The 21,343-nt window shown below is 46.6% G+C and overlaps 1 protein-coding gene across 1 annotated transcript in view; it reads left to right on the top strand.

Moving 5' to 3' along the window:
- LOC117045136 overlaps positions 1-21,343 on the top strand; it is a 506,969-nt gene that overhangs the window by 14,887 nt on the left and 470,739 nt on the right. Inside the window, 1 exon segment of the mRNA XM_033145927.1 lies at positions 14,440-15,904. Within this exon segment, the coding sequence (XP_033001818.1) occupies positions 14,440-15,904 (1,465 nt within the window).

Here is a 21,343-nt window from a genome sequence, read left to right as displayed (position 1 = left end):
CCCCCCCCCCCCGGGACCAAGAGAAAGGGAAGGAATCCTATTTACAGCCTGCCCATTTCTTCTTGGAAAAATTCCCACCCTCCTCTCTAAACTAGATAACTATCTAAAATGCCCATCCAAGCCTAACTCTGACCCCCACCCCCAGCCCAGCCTTAAGCCTACACCTAACCCTAAGTACTCTATGTACAATGGTTCTTTCCACTCCTGATTCACATGCTCTGAAAGTTGGGATCTGTTTTAATTTTAAATTTTTAAAGGGTGGCACGGAACCGGATATTGCCCATCTCCTTAGCCTGGGGAGCCACATTCTGGTTGAAGGAGGCCAGGATTAGCTTTTTCCTGTAAGACCAATTGCAGTCGTTAACAGTCAACAGGTTTATCACATGAGTGGAAAGACCGCTGCCACTCACAGAAATAGGACTACACTTCCTTCTCCCACCTTTAAAGCAAATGTCTAGCTAACGAAACCAACCCAAGTTTGCCTTCCTCGGCCAACCTCAACTTCGCTCTTCAAACCAAAAGACAACACTTCCCCATCCCCGGGCGAAACCCCCTGGCCTTTCATTGATAGAGCCGCCACCACGTGAGGACTGCAAGATGCTTTCAGCCTCAGACACTGAGCGGGTTCTGAAATGGTCATGCATTCACGACCCTGGCTAGCTAGATTCGACCCACGGGACATAGATTGAGGACCCCTAGTCTACACTGACTGGCAGCAGCTCCCCAGAGTTTCAGGCAGGGCTTTCGTCCAGCCCTTGCAGGAGATATCAGCCAGGGGTTGACCCACGGACATTCTGCATGCCAAGCAGATGCTCTAGGGCTCCCCATATTTCACTAGCCTTTCAACGTTATGCTATTTGCAACCAATTATTAGCAATAATAATAATAATAATAATAATAATAATAATAATAATTTATACTCTGCGAATCTGGCTAGGTTTCCCCAGCCACTCTGGGCGGCTTCCAACAAAATATAAAAAGTACAATAGTCCATCAAATATTATAAACTTCCCTGAACATAATAACAACGATCCATTTTCAGTCCATTTTGCATAAAAAGCATGCATAAGAAAGTATTACTCATTTATGCTGAGAATAGGATTTATTTCTTTTGAACTTCACTTGGTTCCTCTTTGGTAGCCAGTGTGATGATTTCAGCAGTGCTAGAACTCAGGACCCGCTGCCATGAGGGACATCTAAGAGCATTTTGTCAGGGGAAAGATTTGCACACCTAAATCCATAAAAAATAATAAAAATCTGAGGTTCTGCCAAGCAAGAGAGGGCTGAGCTGGGTGGACTCGGCTTTGCAAAGGTTAAAGGGAACCGAGCTGCCTTCCTAGAGAGGGCAGGAAGCAAGAGGGGGCCAGGTCCTCCAGAGCCAAGGCCCCTCCCTCCCCAGTCCTCTCCTGCAAGGGCTGCATGGCTGTCCCCTCCTGGGATCTGGTGAGTCTCCTCTCTCTCTCGCCCCCCCAGAGGGTGCAGTGGGGAGGCGGTGGGGGTCCCAGGGCTGCAGCAGGGGAACATACCAGCCTGGGGGGCCTTATCTGCTCATGTAGGGGGAGGAGAGGGTCCTACCAGGGAGGGGCGAGGTCTGCAACGCTCTCCTTCCTGGAGATCACAGGATCCCAAACCCATTTGGCCCCCCCTTTCAGAAAAAAACGACTCCACGAAATCTCCCTTCTTTAAACAAAGGCGTCCCTAGGACTTTAACTCTGTGTGACATCGCTCAGCGTCATTTCACAACAGAGGAAACATGTGCAAATGGTTTTCCAAAGCTGGACAAGGAGGTGGACTAGCCCCCCTCTCCCCCCAAAAACCCCACGTGGAGGAAGGAAGGAAAGGGGGGGAGAGAAAGGCCAGGAATAAAGAGAGGGATCCCAGCCCATAGTCTGGCTGCTGCATTGCAAACCAGTTTCCTAGTCGTCTCCAAGGGCAGCTCCACACGGAGACCACTGCAGCAATCCCCTCGCTACTTACAACCTGCCTTCTTCCATGAAAAATCCCCACCCTCCTCTCTAAACTAGCTAACTATCTAAAATCCCCAGCCAAGCCTAACTCTGACCCCAATCCCAGCCCTAAGCCTAAGCCTAACCCTAACAACCCCTCTATGTACAAAATGAATATTTACAAAATATATGCAAAATATGGTGCTGGAGGAGACTCTTGAGAGTCCCATGGACTGCAAGAAGATCAAACCTATCCATTCTCAAAGAAATCAGCCCTGAGTGCTCACTAGAAGGACAGATCCTGAAGTTGAGGCTTCAGTACTTTGGCCACCTCATGAGAAGATAAGACTCCCTAGAAAAGACCCTGATGTTGGGAAAGATGGAGGGCACAAGGAGAAGGGGACGACAGAGGATGAAATGGTTGGACAGTGTTCTCGAAGCTACTAACATGAGTTTGGCCAAACTGCGAGAGGCAGTGAAGGATAGGCGTGCCTGGCGTGCTCTGGTCCATGGGGTCACGAAGAGTCGGACACGACTGAACGACTGAACAAATGCAAAATAGGCACAGATGTGCACAAAATTAAAATGTAAAATAAAAAATATTAAACTAAAAAACAATAAAATAAAATATTAAAATAAAAACAAAAATATTAAAATAAAAAATGTTAAAATAAAAAGAAATATGTGGTATTTATGATGCAGGATTAAATAAGAAATAATACATTGTCTTAGACAATAGTGCGGGTGAGCTAGACATTCCGATACCCTGAGGTGGTTGTGCTTGAGTGCAGAGTTCCCTGCTGGTCTGTGTGCAAGATATGATTTCTTATGATTAATCCTACATGACCTGAAATCTGGCTGCTTTGTTTGGTTGTGTCTTAAACCTCCATTGCTGGGAAGCAAGGGAGTCACGTCTCTCTTTCAATTAGGTTGCTGTTTAATTTACAACTACATGGCAAGGATGTGTCTCTTTGATAACCCCTGAGAACCTCGGAGCATCTGTTCCTTTGATTTCCTGAAGGCCTGGCAGGGATCTGCCAATAAGATTTCTCTCCTATCTGTATCCTGTCTTTTTATCTACCTCATCTTTGGAATGCTAATTAGGATCTGTAGTTGTAGGAAGTAGGGCTAGTTCGAACCGGTTTCTGCAAAGTTCAAAGAGTCTTTGTTCTCCACCTGGCCACATGGTTTCTGGGGGAAGGGGCACTGGATGCTGTTCATTGGCTGATTTGAATTTTGGAAGGCGGGTTTTTGTGTCAATAAAAGTACCTGGATGAGCGAGAGAAGGAGGTCTTTTCTTCCCCCTATTCTCTCATACAGGTTGTTGCTGTTCAACTTCCTTGTCTATCTTTTCTTTGAACTCACGCGTCGTGGTTTTAAGCAGAAACGCCACAGAAATAAATCAAAAGTTATAAAATAAGAAGCAAATAAGAAGGCTTTTAAGGGAGAAGCAAGAGAGGTCACAAAGGAGGGCCGGTTCTTGTCACCGTGCAAACTCCCCCCCCCCCAGAAACACCTGGACCTGGGCCCACCTGGGCCCTCCTGAGAGATGATGCTCCTCTGTCAAAACTCGGAGGCACCTGCTGTTCTGCCTGCAGCTGGGCTGCATCTTCATTGCCCATCCTTCTTCTTGTAGCCCCATTTCCAAAGGGAGATCATCCCCACATCCTCCCAGACAGGCTAAGGGTCTCCATAGCGCAGGATTGGACCATCTGCTTTGCATTCGGAATTTCCGCTCTGGGTGGCATTTCCGGGGGGGGACTGGGAATGTCATCCCCCCTCTGAAACCCTGGAGAGCTGCTGCCAGTCAGTGCAGGTGCTGCTGAGGTCAATCGGTCACTCCAGACCTCATGGGACACTGAGCAGATTCCCTTTCTCCTTCTTTGAGTCAATGGAGGTTGCATTTCCTTATTCACTGGGCTGTTGATAAAACACACCCTTCACACTTGGTTATGTTATGGAATTGGGTGGGGTCACCTAAACGAAGTCTCTCAAGTTGAGCAGTAAGGAACGAATCTATGCCCTCAAGGGAGCCCCTCTAGACAATGTCCCCTTGTCCCTAACACATTGTTACATGGGCAGTACACAAACTCCCAGAGTCTTGGTTCCATCGCCATCTTGCCACTTTGGTCAAGGGCTTCAAGACTGCTCAGCCTCTGCCATGATCCCTTGAGCGGGAAGGCACGTACACAGGAAAACAGCCGAAATTGACAGTTAAACACAGGCCATATCTCCTTCCTCTGGACCCATTGAAGGGTGATAGACCTGGCCAGGCAATCCCATTGTTCTATTCCCAGGAACACTCAAGATGAATACATCAGGGCTTACCACTGATTTGAATTTCATTTCCTCCATGTTAATCTTGTTTACCAGTATGTTAATCATGTATAACCCTCCCCTTTCCGCCCCTTTTCTGACGTTTTACCTATGTAGTGGTGACATGTAACCAGTTGTATTATGGGAAAGTGGGGAAAGTTTTAAAAGTTCTCGCAACCTAGTTCCGTTGTTCAGTCCTGACTTGAACCTGTTGCGCAATAAACTTTGATTTTTGCTTTTGCTCCGGTTGGTGGCTGGACTCCTTCTTTTCTCCTCAGGAACCCGCAGGCTTTTTGCCTGATGACCAGGTAGCTGAGTAGCCTCGTATCTGGATTTTTCCATAACAGTTACGTATTAGGAACACAGGCACAGATGAGAATCCAGGGGTCAAAGGCACTTAGATTATCAGCATCTTAGTGTGGGAATGTTGTGGATGGTAGGAGAGGATATATTGTCCTTCCTCATTCATGCTAGCAGAGCACATTCCCTTGCACATTGCTGGAAGCTAGTTGATGGATTGGTTAGAATCATACAGATTGAGCAATCCAGTCTGGCATATTCAGATTTTCCCTTTGTTGTCGTTCAGTCGTGTCCGACTCTTCATGACCCTATGGACCAGAGCACGCCAGGCACGCCTATCCTCCACTGCCTCCCGCAGTTTGGCCAAACTCATGTTAGTAGCTTCGAGAACACTGTCCAACCATCTCGTCCTCTGTCGTCCCCTTCTCCTTGTGCCCTCCATCTTTCCCGACATCAGGGTCTTTTCCAGGGAGTCTTCCCTTCTCCTGAGGTGGCCAAAGTACTGGAGCCTCAACTTCAGGATCTGTCCTTCTAGTGAGCACTCAGGGCTGATTTTCTTCAGAATGGATAGCTGCACCTCCAGCATCATCCCCCATGGCGCCCGTCCATCCCCTTCCATTCTGGAGGTGGGGTGACACTCTTGGTGCCCCCCCACTCCCCTGGCTGAGCCCAGCACCGCCGGTTGCAAAAAGGCTCATTTGGCGCAGCAGCGGCTGGCTTGCTCACTCGCTTGGCCGGCGATTTGCTGTGCCGAGGGGAGGCTGGCTATGTGAGGCTTTTTGCTGGCTGGGAGGCTGGAGGTGAGAAGCCAGAGCGAGGCTCTTTCTAGACGGGGAGGCTGCAGCAGAAGGAGGCAGGAGTTGGCAGAGAAGGAGCCCGTGGTGCAGCGCCAGAATCTGCGAAAGAGAGGGACAGAGAGATAGAGAGAAAGGGACAGGGAAGGTGAATGTGTTACGCCTTCGCCCTCACCATCCCACCATGTACGCTTCTCCACTCTTCTCTCCTTCCTTCCCAAACTTTACGGCCGTAAATGACAAAGGCAGCTGAGGTAGGGGGGAGGTTGTGGGGGATTTAAACAAGCAGGAGGCCAAAGCAAGAGGAGGAAGGGAGGGTCTGCCCCGTCTGAGGAGGAGAGAGGCTGGAATTCCCTCCTAGCAAAGCAGCAGGAGCAATCCGGATACAATCCGGATCCGTTCGGACTGCAAGCCTCTGTGCTCTCCTCCACCTTTAGCACCCCTTCAGCCTTCTCCTTGCCCCCACTTTCTCCCACATGACTTTTGACCCCAGTGCACCCATACTTTTCCTGTGGGCTCCCCCCACCCCAAATCAATCTCCCTCCTAGCTGTGGTTGCTCTCCTATACTCCCTTTGGTGGGTCACCCCAGTTCACCCTCTATCCCAGTGTTTTTCAACCACTGTTCCGCGGCACACTAGTGTGCCGCGAGGTGTTGCCTGGTGTGCCATGGGAAAAATTGAAAAGGTTGCAGGCGCGGATGCCGAAGCGGAGCTCGCAGCTCGTCGCCCTCGTCGTTGCCGCGGCGCTACGCGGGCGGCAGCTCCTGCAGGCTGCTGGCGGAGCAGAAGGCCAGCACGGTGCAGCAGGACAGCCCGACTGCCAGCAGACGCCGCTTCAGCCCCGGCACCCCAGGGTAGGAGAAGCCGTGGCACGGCCAGTGCGCACAGCACGCAAGCCGGCCTCTCAGCCGACACAACAAGCCCGGCTCCGGGGGCTCCATCGCGGGCCGCCGTTCCCGCCGCCACCGGCCGAGGGGATGAAGAAGGTGCCGAGGGCGCATCGTGGTCCTTTGGCGGCGTTTGCCACCGCCTCCTGCCCAGCCCTGCCTGCGAGGGCGCCGAGTGGTGCATCCTGATGGGTCCGGGGTTGCAGGCCCGCCTTCCCCAGAGGGGGCCGCGGGCTCTCCGGCCTCCTCCAAGCCCTGCTTCTAGCGGGAGGGTGGCCACTCCAAGGATCCGAACTCCTTTAGTTGGAGTTGGAGCGGCTTCTGTCTTGCCTACCCAGGAGGGAAATGCCCAAAGCTCTTGCTTTAACAGCGCGCTCCCAAGCATGGCGTACTTAGAAGTCAGCCTCTGTTTGAGTTAACCTGCTGCGGTATTGCAACCCGAAGTACGGAGAAGTGCGATGCAAGTTGTGATCACGATGCAAGAATGAATTTTTAAAAATTAAATTTCTGTTTTACATTTTAGAATATTCACCTTAAAATGTCAGTGACTTCACTTCCTCTCTTTCCATGGTTCATTTTGCACAACATAAATCCCTGCATATTTTATATAAACTAAACCATTCAGCTTTCCATTATTACATCAGTAAAAACTTATTTACACGGTTGAATTTATCTTAATGCTGCCCACATTTTCAATTTTCCTCCATATATTCAATAAACATTTCCCAATCTTCTTTAAACGTATGCTCTTCTTGTCTTTTATTCCAGTCAGTTCCAAATGCATACCATACATGCTCAAAGGCATTGTATAGATCAGGCATAAGCAAACTCAGCGCTCCAGATGTTTTGGGACTACAACTCCCATCATCCCTAACTAACAGGACCAGTTGTCAGGGATGATGGGAATTGTAGTCTCAAAACATCCAGCCAGAATATCAGCTTTGTGTTCAGCCAAACAGACCCAGGTTGCGCACTGAATAAAGTATTTTATAATTTTTCATATTTCTGTTTACTTACTATTTCATAATAAAGTAATTATAAAATACTTTCTTTGTGTTTATTTGATTCCTATTCAAGAGAATTACTTTATATATAGTCAATATAGGCACAGAGTTAAATTTTTTAACATTTTCTAATGGTGGTGTGCCTCATGATTTTTTTCATGAAACAAGTGTGCCTTTGCCCAAAAAAGGTTGAAAAACACTGCTCTATCCCATGGTATCCCTTGAAATTTCAGTGCCCCACTGTTTGCCCCCCCCCCCATGGCTACTTCCTCCTCCTTACTGACCTATCCATCCTCCCCTCCAGCTTTTCCTTCTCCCCTTTCCTGCACCTGAACCTCTCTTTTAAGGGGATGGGGAGGGGGGGTTGGCAAAAAAATTTTCGCACCCGGGTACCAGTTTAACTTGCTACGTTGCTGCCACAAGCTAAACATTCCTTGGAGGTTTCTAAGCAGAGATCGGGCGGCCATCTGCCATGGACGCTTTAGCTGACATTCCTGCATTGCTGGGGGTTGGACTAGATGACCCTAGGATCCCCACCTATTATTTGCCTCCTGCAAAGCCCTTTTCCCTGCAAGCTGTTCCTCTGGTTTCCGGCCAACAGAGGACGATGCTCAGAGTCCAACAAAGAGTCTCACCCCCAAAAGGATATCTGGGCATTGGCGTAGCCCCCCCTAAATCCATAAAAAAATAATAAAGATCTGAGGTTTTGCCAAGCGAGAGAGGGCTGAGCTGGGTGGACTCGGCTTTGCAAGGGTTAAAGGGAACCGAGCTTCCTTCCTAGAGAGGCCAGGAAAGAGGGGGCCAGGTCCTCCGGAGCCCAGGCCCCTCCCTCCCTCCCCAGTCCTCTCTTGCAAGGGCTGCATCGCTGTCCCCTCCTGGGGTCTGGTGAGTCTCCTCTCTCTCTCCCACCCCCAGAGGGTGCAGTGGGGAGGCGGTGGGGGTCCCAGGGCTGCAGCAGGAGAGGGTGCCAGCCTGGGGGGCCTGATCTGCTCATGCAGGGGGAGGAGAGGGTCCTGCCAGGGAGGGGCGAGGTCTGCAACGCTCTCCTTCCTGGAGATCAGAGGGTCCCAAACTCATTTGGCCTTTCAGAAAAAAAGGACTCCCACGAAATCTCCCTTCTTTAAACAAAGAAGTCCCTAGGACTTGAACTCTGTGTGACATCGCTCAGCGTCATTGCAAAACAGAGGAAACATGTTCAAATGGTTTTCCAAAGATAGACGAGGAGGTGGACTAGCCCCACCCCACCCCCCACCCCCCAAAAAAAATCACATGGAGGAAGGAAGTGAAGGTGGGAGAGAAAGGCCAGGAATAAAGAGAGGGATCCCAGCTCATAGCCTGGCTGCTGCATTGCAAACCAGTTTCCCAGTCGTCTCCAAGGGCAGCTCCACACGGAGGCCACTGCAGCAATCCCCTCGCACCCAGAGCAGGGCATCCCAGGACCACATCCTCTCTGTCCCAAAGGGATTGTTGCCGGCAAAGCAGCTGGAAATGGGTGCTGCTACTCACTGAACCTCCAGAGACCTAGGCATCAATGGCTGTGTGTGTGTTAAGCTATCTAATATAATAATGATGATGATGATAATAATAATAATAATAATATTTTTCCCACCTAAATTTCAAGGGAGATGTCTTTGGCCCCGCCCACTTCGCCCTCAGGGGGTTGGCCAGATACATACCTGGCCCTCAGAGCAAAGAAAAAGGGACCACACGCCAGGAGTCTGTCTTGAGAGCGGCAGAGAGTCCAAGTACATGAAAAGGAGACAGAAGCAGGGGGGTGGGGGTGGGGGTGGGGAGCAACTCCTGAGGACCCCCGAGTGAGACTCCCACTAGAGCCAGGCATCCATTTTTCATAAGATACAAACGATTAACTTCTAAATTGGTTCAGACTTCATGCATTGACTGAAAAACAGCAGAAACCATGTTGATTAATCTCACCGAAATCCCTTCAGTTGCCTCCATAGTCCAGTGTGCTTTGAAGATCTCGTTGTTCATTTCACGGACGAGGAGTGGGCGTTGCTGGATCCAGACCAGAGAGCTCTGCATAAGGACGTCATGGAGGAGAATTGTGGGATCGTGGCCTCTCTTGGTAAGGCTCCCTGTGGGATCGTCATATCTGCCTGGAAATTCGAAAAATACCTGTATGTGACCAACCTCATATATTTTCACACAGCTCAACAGCACCCCCTATAACACCTGGGAACCTAACACCCCCACAATAAACAGTAAATTACAGTGTTTTCTTTGAAGAATCTTCCTCAAATTGTTCCTTTTTCTACCACGATTGGGCTGCTCTGAACTCCCCAGGCCATCTTATATGTCAGCTTCAGAATTGTTAGGAAAGATAAGTAGCTTCAGGTTTTCTGTTTTTGTTTTTGCTCCTGTCAGTCTTGGGTTGACCAAAGAGACGACTGACATTGGAGATGGAGGGGATGCCATGACTGGGCCAAACAAAATCCATCCAGAGAAGAGCCAGGCTTATTCAATCTCAGGTAGTAGTAGTAGTGAGGATGATGATGATGATGATGATGATGATAGTAATACGGTGGTCCCTTGGTTTACAAACTTATTCTTTTCCGAAACAGGACTGTTCTTAAATCGACGTACCACTGTAATAATAATAATAATTTTTATTTATACCCTGCCCATCTGGTTGGGTTAAGTCAGCCACTCTGGGCGGCTTCCAACATTTATACGCCAGCTCCATTGGCCAGTAAAGTCTGGATGATGCCCTAAGTTCCTTCCTATTCCTGGGGGTCCTGTACCCAGGGAGGGTCAGAATCTAATTGGGGACTTTTCTGAACTGTTTGGATAAGTTTTTTTGGTAAGACTGCAAGCTTTGCTGGCCCCTTGAGTGTCCTCCTCAGAATCCCCAAAGGATGAGCTGGGCTGCAGGAGCTGCAGTAAAGGGATGGGGCAACGCAGGAAATGTCCCCCCCCCAATCTCACCTGGCTTCTAGGTAGGAGGGCAAGAGCCAGAGGGAGTTGTGCAGGAGCTGAGCTGGAAGTTAGAGACACAGAGACCGGCTTCCTCTGTTCTGGAGTCAAAGCTCTGACCAATGGAGAAGCAAGATCTGCTTGGGGTGTCAATTATGTGACCCCTGCATCCTATACTCAGGTTATATGGATGAATAAAGAAAAGGATTGATCCTAAAGATACACCAGTTTCTGCTGACGTTAGTTCTAAGGAAGTTAAACATTGACCTGGAACCCCAGGAGAAATGCCGGCTCCCTCAGCCTACAGAGCGAGATGAGCGCCGCCAGAGTCATCTGCGACTGGACTTAATGGTCAGGGGTATCTTTACCTTTACCTAGAGGGGAAATCTAAAATATTCTATCCTATTTTTTCTACATTATTAAATCTCTCTGTATAGTAATTTGTCTTCCCCAAAATTCAAATGAAACGGGCATGAAGATGATATTGGCCCACTTTGTTGTTGTTCAGTCGTGTCTGACTCTTCGTCAACCCATGGACCAGAGAACGCCAGGCACTCCTGTCTTCCACTGCCTCCCGCACTTTGGTCAGACTCATGTTGGTTGCTTCGAGAACACTGTCCAACCATCTCATCCTCTGTCGTCCCCTTCTCCTTGTGCCCTCCTCCATCTTTCCCAACATCAGGGTCTTTTCCAGGAAGTCTTCTCTTCTCATGAGGTGGCCAAAGTATTGGAGCCTCAGCTTCAGGATCTGTCCTTCCAGTGAGCAGCGAGGCCTGATTTTCTTCAGAATGGATAGGTTTGATCTTCTTGCAGTCCATGGGACTCTCAAGAGTCTCCTCCAGCACCATAATTCAAAAGCATCAATTCTTTGGATATCAGCCTTCTTGATGGTCCAGCTCTCACTTCCATACATCACTACCGGGAAAACCATAGCTTTAACTAGACGGACCTTTGTTGGCAATGTGATGTCTTTGCTTTTTAAGATGCTGTCTAGGTTTGTCATTGCTTTTCGCCCAAGAAGCAGGCGTCTTCTGATTTCGTGACTGCTGTCACCATCTGCAGTGATCATGGAACCCAAGAAAGTGAAATCTCTCACTGCCTCCATTTCTTCCCCTTCTATTTGCCAGGAGGTGATGGGACCAGTGGCCATGATCTTAGTTTTTTTGATGTTGAGCTTCAGACCTTATTTTGCGCTCTCCTCTTTCACCCTCATTAAAAGGTTCTTTAATTCCTCCTCACTTTCTGCCATCAAGGTTGTGTCATCAGCATATCTGAGGTTGTTGATATTTTTTCCAGCAATCTTAATTCTGGTTTGGGATTCATCCAGTCCAGCCTTTCGCATGATGAATTCTGCATATAAGTTAAATAAGCAGGGAGACAATATACAGCCTTGTCGTACCCTTTTCCCAATTTTGAACCAATCAGTTGTTCCATATCCAGTTCTAACTGTAGCGTCTTGTCCCACATAGAGATTTCTTAGGACACAAATGAGGTGATCCGGCACTGCCATTTCTTTCAGAACTCGCCAAATTTTCATGTGGTCGACACAGTCAAATGCTTTAGCGTAGTCAATGAAGCAGGAGTAGATGTTTTTCTGGAATTCTCTAGCTTTCTCCATAATCCAGCGCATGTTTGCAATTTGGTCTCTGGTTCCTCTGCCCCTTCGAAATCCAGCTTGCACTTCTGGGAGTTCTTGGTCCACGTACTGCTTAAGCCTGCCTTGTAGAATTTTCAGCAAAACCTTGCTAGCGTGTGAAATGAGCGCAATTGTGTGGTAGTTGGAACATTCTTTTGCAATGCCCTTCTTTGAGATTGGGATGGCCCACTTTACCCTTACCTATTAATTAGAACAGCAGTCATAAAGAAAAAACATGAGAACTTTGGTAACCATTGGTAACCTTTAGCTTTAATTACGGCCTTACAACGCCTTCCCGTGAAGTGAAACAAATTTTTGTTCTGCAGCTGTAATAATGTGAAACCAAGACTGAATTATTGCCTCTGTTAATTGGGCTTTATTGCTGGGTGGCTTCTGACAAGTTTCTTTAGTCAGTTCCATAGATTTCCAATAACCGTATTTTTCGCTCCATAGGGCGCACGGGACCATAGAGTGCACCTCGTTTTTAGAGGAGGTAAACCAGGAAAAAATATTTTTCTGGTTTTCCTCCTCTAAAAGGCTGGGGTTGGGGGCGGTGGAGGGATGCTGCTGGTTCTACCCTGCCAACCCCGATTGCAAAAACAAGCCTGCTTTGGCAAACGGGGTTGGCGGGGAGCAAACAGCAGCATCCCTCCGCCGCCCCTCCAACTCCGCCGCGATCAGCGAGAAGCGGGGAACAGGGGAAGGGACGCTGCTTGTTCTTTCCGTGCAACTAGCAGGGAGCAGGGACGCACAACAGCCCCGTGCATCCGTTCTCCCTGCTAGCTGCATGGTAAGAAAGCGGGTGGCGCTTTTCTTTCCATGCTGCTAGCAGGGAGCAGGGCCGCATGGGGCTGCTCGTCCCCCCTCCCTTTGCCACCGCCAGCGGCATAGCAAGGATGAACGAACAGCCCAAAGCAGCTTTTGGGCTGCACGTTCCCCCTCCTCAGCCCAAAAGCTGATGGGAGCCCAGAGGAGAGGGATTCATCCACTCCCGACTGCAGCGGCAGCTGAGGGATCCCACTGCCGCCCAGTGCCTTTGCTTCATAGGACGCACAGACATTTCCCCTTTCTTTTTAGGAGGAAGAAAGTGCATCCTATGGAGCAAAAAATATGGTAGGCTCTTCCCATGCAATTCCAGCAGTGGAATAAGATTATCTTGAAAGGACATTTTGCACACAGCAACAACATGACATGGAGCTGAATCCTGTTGAGATAGAAAACAAACAAATAAGTTTAGTATCTGGGAAAAGATCACTTGTGGAATGCTTCAGTTTGGGCTCCGGTATTTCATTTATGCATTCTGGGGCATTTACATTCCCATTATTATTGCAAATTCTGCCCACACCTTTTGCTGCCACACAACCCACATCATCACACTATCTGGGTGTTTCACAGTCGATGTAATGTAAGTAGAATGTAAATCTTCTCTGATTCTTCTCGCGTATTTCATGACATCACTACCAAGCAAGGAGATTTGGGTCTCATCACTTCAAATAACACTGTCCCATTGTTCTGCTGTCCACTTAACATGGGTCCAGTTACAGATGGGTAGCCGTGTATCTGAAGAAGTGTGCATGCACACGAAAGCTCATACCAAGAACAAACTCAGTTGGTCTCTAAGGTGCTACTGGAAAGAATTTTCTATTTTGTTTTCACTTAACATGGGTTTATTCTTTTCAACCTTTGCTTGAGAAATAACAATGCACTCAACTTCACATTACATAGGGCCATGTCATCTTGTATACACCCAGATGATTTTCTTATGTCATGTAGGGAAAGTCTCTACATTCTTCAATCATCACTTGCCTTTGTGCACCATTTCCTGCCTTTACCAGTCAGATTTTATAGTGACTGAGTCTCCTTATACCTCTTCAAAAATATAGAAAGCCAGCATTGGTTAAGTTTTCCACAACCTTTCATCTAATTTTTCATTACTGTAGCCTTGTTCACTTAATAGTACAATTTTCCATCGCTTTCTGGGTGACCAATCAACTCTTTGTGCCATTTCTATAATTTTATTATGTTTTACAAACTCACTAAATGAAAGAACACCAAAAAACCAACCATCAATCATATAACACACTAACATACCGGTAAGTCAACCTAAGCAAGTTGTGCTTCCTTTTTCTGGTTATTTGGCTATAACATTTGATAGCATATGGGTAATTGAACAAACTTTGTTGAATGGCATTCTTGATTAAATTATCTTCCAGTTGATATATTATTTCATGGTATTACTCCAAAAGAAGTGCTGTTATGAGCCACTAAACCTCTGAAACACACATTTTTTCCAAAAGGCTTCCACAATGTTGGCCATTACTATATATCAAACAAATCAACATTCAAGAACTCATCAGAATCTAATAATAAATATGTTGATTAATGGCAAAAAAACACAGGTAATAAACACACAACCAACTCCCTTTAGTTCTTCTCCATTTGCTCCTGAGGCTCTAATCCCTTCTTGTCTCCATTGCAGATTATGATGAATTGGAAATTGAGAACAAGGATGACCATGATAAAACTCCCAGAGAAAAGAAACCATGTAAAAATTTGGAGAGTGGAGAAAGCTGCACTCAGAGTTCCCATTCAACTTCTCATCAACAAAATCTCATTGGAAAGAAACTCTACCAGTGTATGAAATGTGGAAAGAGCTTCAGTCAGAGCTCCAAACTTACTTCCCATCAGAGAATTCATACAGGGGAGAAACCCTATCAGTGTGTGGAATGTGGAAAGAGCTTTAGTCAGAGCCACTATCTCACTACCCATCAAAGAATTCATACAGGGGAGAAACCCTATCAGTGTGTGGAATGTGGAAAGAGTTTCATTGATAGCGGGTCTCTCACTAAGCATCAGAGAATTCATACAGGGGAGAAACCATATCAATGTGTGGAATGTGGAAAGAGTTTTAGTCACAGCCAGAGTCTCACTACCCATCAAAGAATTCATACAGGGGAGAAACCCTATCAGTGTGTGGAATGTGGAAAGAGTTTCACTGATAGAGGATCTCTCTCTAAGCATCAGAGAATTCATACAGGGGAGAAACCATATCAGTGTGTGGAATGTGGAAAGAGTTTCAGTCGGAGCTGCCATCTCACTTCCCATCAAAAAATTCATATAGGGGAGAAACCCTATCAGTGTGTGGAATGTGGAAAGAGCTTCCGTTACAGCAACAATGTGACTTCCCATCAGAGAATTCATACAGAAAGGAAACCCTATCAGTGTGTGGAATGTGGAAAGAGCTTCAGTCACAGTCACAGTCTCACTTCCCATCAAAGAATTCATACAGGGGAGAAACCCTATCAGTGTGTGGAATGTGGAAAGAGCTTCAGTCAGAGCTCCCATCTCAATTGCCATGAAAGAATTCATACAGTGGTCAAACCCTATCAGTGCTTTGAATGTGGAAAGAGCTTCAGTTGCAGCCAGAGTCTCACTTCCCATCAAAGAATTCATACAGGGGAGAAACCCTATCAGTGTGTGGAATGTGGAAAAAGCTTCAGTCAGAGCTCCTCTCTCACTTCCCATCAAAGAATTCATACAGGGGAGAAACCCTATCAGTGCTTTGAATGTGGAAAGAGCTTCAGTTACAGCCATAGTCTCACTACCCATCAGAGAATTCATACAGGAACGAAACCCTATCAGTGTGTGGAATGTGGAAAGAGCTTCAGTCGCAGCCAGAGTCTCACTTCCCATAAAAGAATTCATACAGGGGAGAAACCCTATAAGTGTGTCGAATGTGGAAGGAGCTTCAGTCAGAGCTCCCATCTCACTTCCCATCAAAAAATTCATACAGGGGCAAAACCCTATCAATGTATGGAATGTGGTAAGGGCTTCAGTCACAGCCATAGTCTCACTACCCATCAAAGAATTCATACAGGAGCAAAACCCTATTCGTGTTTTGAATGTGGAAAGAGCTTCACTGCTAGCTCCTCTCTCACTTCCCATCAAAAAATTCATACAGGGGAGCAACCCTATAAGTGCTTGGAATGTGGAAAGAGCTTCAGTCGGAGCTCCTCTTTCACTTCCCATCAAAGAATTCATATAGGGGAGAAACCCTATAAGTGCTTGGAATGTGGAAAGAGCTTCAGTGAGAGTTCCAAACTCAATTCTCATAAAAGAATCCATAGAAAGGTCAGAAAAGCCATTATACAGCTTTAGGAGCCAGGCAAATCCACACTTTTTAAACCAGACCTTTGTTTGATTGACATCTATTTTTTATTTATTTTTCAATATTTTTATTGCATAGTTTTAGTTAACAAAATGAAAATACACGATTACAATCATTGGTCAATACATTTACAAAAAGTCAAATAAACGTTACCACATACAGTAACGTTTTGATTGTTTGTATTTTAATTTCACAATTCTACCTGTATTACCAAAATCAATGTACCAACTTGTTCAAAAGGAGAAAAAGGAGAGAGAGAAAGAAGATGAAGAAAGAAAAAAAGAGAAAAAAAAGAAAAGCGAAAAAATCTAAACTATAATTCTGCCTCCTCCATCCTGACTTCCCGTCTAATCCCTTTGCATCAACATTTATTACTTTGAATGTTTACAACTCAGTAAAACATTCTATACATGCTCTCTAGTACTTTCTTAAACAAACAAACAAAAATCTCCACGTTCTTTTATCCATCTTTTCCCCATTACTTTCATTCCTCAAATGCTGGCATGGAAATAAAGCTTTTGGTGCTTTTTAACATAGAGCTCCCATTTCCCAATAAATTTTTGCTTTGATTTCCCTCTTAGATTGTTTGTGAGAAGGGCTATTTCAGCAAATTCTTGTAATTTACCTTGCCACTCAGAGATTTTTGGAACTTCCTGATCCTTCCACCCTCTTGCCACTACAATTCTGGCCGCTGCTGGACATTTGGACATACAGATGGTTCAGCGTTTGAGACCGTAGTTGGTGGCTGCGTGCTTGGCTGCTGAGACGTGCTGACTGCTGCACTTCAGAGCTGAAGCTGTTTCTACAAGCTGTTTTATTTACAAAGGTATGCTGCTTGCTGCCAAAAGATAGCAGAGACACTTTTCCATTTTGCTTGATTAAGTGCACTCATTGAAGGGGAGATAGAAGTTTGTTGAGAGTCCAGGCTTATTTTATGTTGCATGAAGGGAAGTGTTTGCTGTTAATTAAACGCAGACATGGCTTCTGCACAAAGCAGCCAAATGGCTCTGTCTTTCCCTGTCTTCACACCAGAGACGTACCCTGTTTGGCAAGCTAAAAGCGCTTTTATAGAAAATGACCCCCCCCCCACGAGAATGATGTAGAATAGCCTGGGCGGCATGAAGCGGAGGAGGAGAGTTTTGTTCAGAAGAGTTTGAAAGTTGTCTTGCTGAACAGGGCATTGAGCACCTCACTACCACGCCCAGATCTCCTTGGCAAAATAGTTTATGTGAGAGAATAAACCACAAATCAAAAAGGGAATGGTGTGCAAGTGAAAAATCTCTATATGGTCTGAAACAAAGTGCTCGTTGCTGACACACTAAACTGACTGATGTACTATTTTACTTAGGTTTCCAGCAAGGAAAAGCAGATTCTTGTGTATTTGTGAAAGAGTGCAATCAACAGAAACTGTATTGTGTATGTTACATTGATGATATTTTATTTTTCTGGAAGGATGTAAACATCTACAAAAACACTCTTGCAAAATTGCAAAAACATTTTGACAAGAAAGATTTGGAGAAGTCAGTAACTATCTATCTCTGGAAGTTGAGAGAAATGAGAAAGGTGACATTTTGCTGCACCAAACACATAAAATCAATGATTTGATTGAAAAGTTGGATCTAACCGACACAAATGTTGTAGACACCCCCATGGTCACAGGTTATCAGCATGATACAAATGCTGAAGCTTTTTCTGACACCACATTGTTTAGAAGTGTGTTAGGCAAGCTCAGCTTTGTAGCAAGGTGTACCAGACCAGACATTGCCGTTACTGTGAATCTACTTAGCAGATGCGCTAATAATCCAACAGTGCAAGATTTCAAGGCACTAAAATGCATTGTTAGATATCTGAAGGATAGTGTACATTACCGGCTAAGACTTACTAGTCAAAAGTCTGGAGGCCTAGAAATCTATGCAGCTCCCAGTTTTGGCAGTGACACAACAGGCGGCAAGAGTACATCAGGTGTCTGTTGCTTATACAATCAAGGTTTGTTTGATTGGTCTTGCAAGAAGCAAGCAACAGTGAGCAAGAGTACATGTGAAGCTGAACTCAACGCTTCAACTCATTCTCTCATGGATGTGGAGTGGTTGCAACAACTGTGTCAGGGTGTGAGAGTGAAAGTTTCTCGTACAATTCAGGATTTACCAGGACAACAAAGCCTGCATAGAGTTAATCCACTCAGAAGGGTGCAAACGAAACATTTACAAATTAAATTGCACCAGGCCAGAGAGTGTATTAAAAGTGGAGTTGCTAGCAGCTGTGAGTCCAGGTTTTTGGGATTATACTGTGAAGGTCTTCCAGTCTGTCTTGCCTGTGAAGAGTGGCTTGTGGACAGAAGACATGGAAGATACACCTGGCCATATTCCCACAGTAACCATCCTGAGACCTGTGGCTGTAGGGAATAGGTGCCAACTTTAAAGGCTTAGGGGTGTCTGCCCCCCCAATAAAATATTTGAGGAGGCCACCCCCCCAGTTTTTTGTGCTTTTGTTTCAAACGCAACCTTTTATTCTTCTGCAACTTGCAATACAATTTCTCTTTCAATTTGCCCTCTTAAAAAATATAAAAAATAGATGCACAAAGGTCATGAGGAAAACAAAATACAAACCTGGGAATTGTCTTACAGTCAACAGGGTCGTGGGTGGCACATCAAAAATATGCCAGTGAAAAAGCATCCCAAAGCGCTAAGATTCTGTCGCGCTTTTTCTATACAAAGGGAGGCAGGTATATCCCAGCAGCCTTAGAGGTATTTCAAGCAAAAGCTTTGGCACAATTACTCTACGGGGCTCCTATTTGGACGGGGATTCAGTGTAGCATCCTGGAAACGGTCCAATCAAAATTTCTAAGACAGATCTTTGCCGTTCCACCATGCGCACCAAATGCGGCTCTACGTCTTGAGGCCAGCCTTCCATCTGTTGAAACACGGACTTGGCAAAGAACATTAAATTACTGGCTCCGTCTAAAACTAAATCCATCTGGGCTATTGCATCTAGTCACACGGGATGTACACAAAAGCTCATGGGAAAAGGCTGTACACCAAAAACTCCTCTCGTGTGGCTTGCATGCACAGCATTTACTCACAATGGGCCTATTCAAGGCAAAAAGCCTCATTAAACAGCACCTGAAGAATATCAAACAGCAAAATAATCTGGCCATCATTAAGAAATTCAGTGCATGGTATATTCATCTTCCCCCCTCCTACCTGGACTCCCAGGTGGCATACCTGTCCAATTTAACTATTCCAAAATATAGACGAGCTTTTACGTTGGCCAGATTGGATATGCTACCTTCCGCTGTTCTTGAAGGCCGATTCTCAAAAACACCATTCCATAATCGACTCTGCCCCTGTGGAGTCGGTAATGTGGAGACTGTATCACATGTACTCCTGTCTTGCCCCTTATATAAAGACTTGAGGGAAGAGATCGTCATGTCGCTTATACTCGCATTTCCAGGCCGCTCGCCCGAGGACATGCTGTTTTTCCTCCTGGCAGACCAGAATACCCCGACAACGGAGAAGGTAGCCAGATTTGTTGAGAGGGCCATGAAATTGAGGGCTGCCAGCTAAATAACAGTGCCCCCTCATAATTAAGATCTCATTTATTGTTTTAATTGTGCCGAATCCCGATTCAGCTCATTTTATTGGTTATATATGGTTTTATCAGTATCTGAAATATGTGTTTTGTTTTGTTTTTGGATGCAACGGCCTGTGGGCTATGCAAATAAATAAAGTTCGTTGTTGTTGTTGCATGCAGCTGCGCACTTAAAAAAAATATACAAACCTGGACAGGTCCCATGTTTGCGGGCCAAAGGCAAATGTTGCTTTAAAGCAGGGTTTCCAGGAAAAGGAAGGATCTTAGGGTATCATCCAGACTGACCCCTCTCCAACCTGCAAGTGTGTGACTGTGTGTGTGTAAAAAGACCCTGCAGTTGGCCAACAAGCAGGTCACAGAGTATCAGTCAGAAACATCAAAAATCAATGCAAATCAGGTCACCCAACAAAAAGCAGACTCAGAGTCAGGTAACTTTTTTAAAATGCAAAGAGTAGCGCAATTCGATGTATGTAAATTCCTTTTGCACTGCTGTGAGGGTGAGGCTTTGAAGATTGAAAATGTTAAGAACATGCAGTGGGTTTCTGGCAATGGGCAGTGCCCGGATTAAGACCTTTAGAGGCCAAAAGCACTTAAAAGATGTTGCTTCCTCCATATACGTATTTTGCAGCGTATAAAAGTCGGGGGTCGTCTTATAGGGCGGGTGCTGAAACTTCTGAGCTGGACTGGAGAACCTGCAGTCGCTGCATACGGTGGAAGGAGCTCAAAAACGCGGCCGCATCCCCACCATATGCGGCGACCGACCGTATGAAAGCAGCCAGAGCAGAGCTGTGCCCTGGAGAAGCTGGAGACAAAGGGCAGTAGGTCTCCGCGCTTTGCACGGCTCATCTCGGCTTGAGGGAAGCAGCCACAATCCGCTCTGAAGGTGATCTACGAACATGTGCTCTGATCTACGATATACGTTGCTATATCCAATGCTCCAGTCCAAAGGAAAGACAAGCATTGGCAGCCGTTCAAGGGCTGCTCTGCCTCCTCTTCTGAGGACAGCCCTGCTCTTCCTGGAGAGGGAGGAGACCCCTAGGAGGGTCCTCCAAGCCTCAAGGGGTCCCAGAAGAGGAGCAGAGCATGGGGAAGGTGGTGGAGTCTTCCTTGGAGCCAGAGAAGGCTGATGGGGTTGGGCAGCTGGGGAGATGGAAAATGGAGCCAGGAAGAGGTGTAGTGGTTGGAAGGCTGAACTAGGAGGAGGGGGAGAGCAGGGTTCAAATCCCCACTCAGTCATGAGGCGCTCTGGTGGACCTTGGTGTTGGATGTTAATTTAAGGTTCATTACTGTTCCACAGAAATATCTCTTTAAAAGCAAGAAGGAGATTAATTGACCTAGTTTTCTAGCTGTGGGACAGTGCAGCAGGTGATGCTGAGTTTGTCTTGATTTGGGGCGTGTCAGTAATCGGGTACGGTATATAAGGAGGTCTGCGTACCTCTCTCAGTACCCTGGGTGGTGGGTCACTGGATGGGTCATGTTTTTGTAATGTAATGTAAGCTAATGTAATTTCTGTTATTTTTGCTTTTTATTAAATCCACTCCTAGTTTTGCTCTACAGTCTCCTCAACCTTCTTGTTGCGCAGTTGCTCAGCTTAATATGCCAACATCTGGTTATGGGCCCAGCCATTGAGTTGATGACTGCAGAGCCGTCTCATCCATAGAGGCCGGTGGCGCGGCGCGCCAGGGCGCAGGGCACCCCAGGGGCGCCCCCGTGAGCCCGCCGGCATACCGGGCTCCCCCTCCCCAACCCGCCCCCGCCCCCATGGGCAGG

This window comes from Lacerta agilis, chromosome 4 (genome assembly GCF_009819535.1).
Source record: "Lacerta agilis isolate rLacAgi1 chromosome 4, rLacAgi1.pri, whole genome shotgun sequence".
Lineage (NCBI taxonomy): Eukaryota > Metazoa > Chordata > Lepidosauria > Squamata > Lacertidae > Lacerta > Lacerta agilis.
The sequence above is the reverse complement of the archived record's forward strand: the minus strand, read 5'-3'. Positions and strand labels throughout refer to the sequence as shown.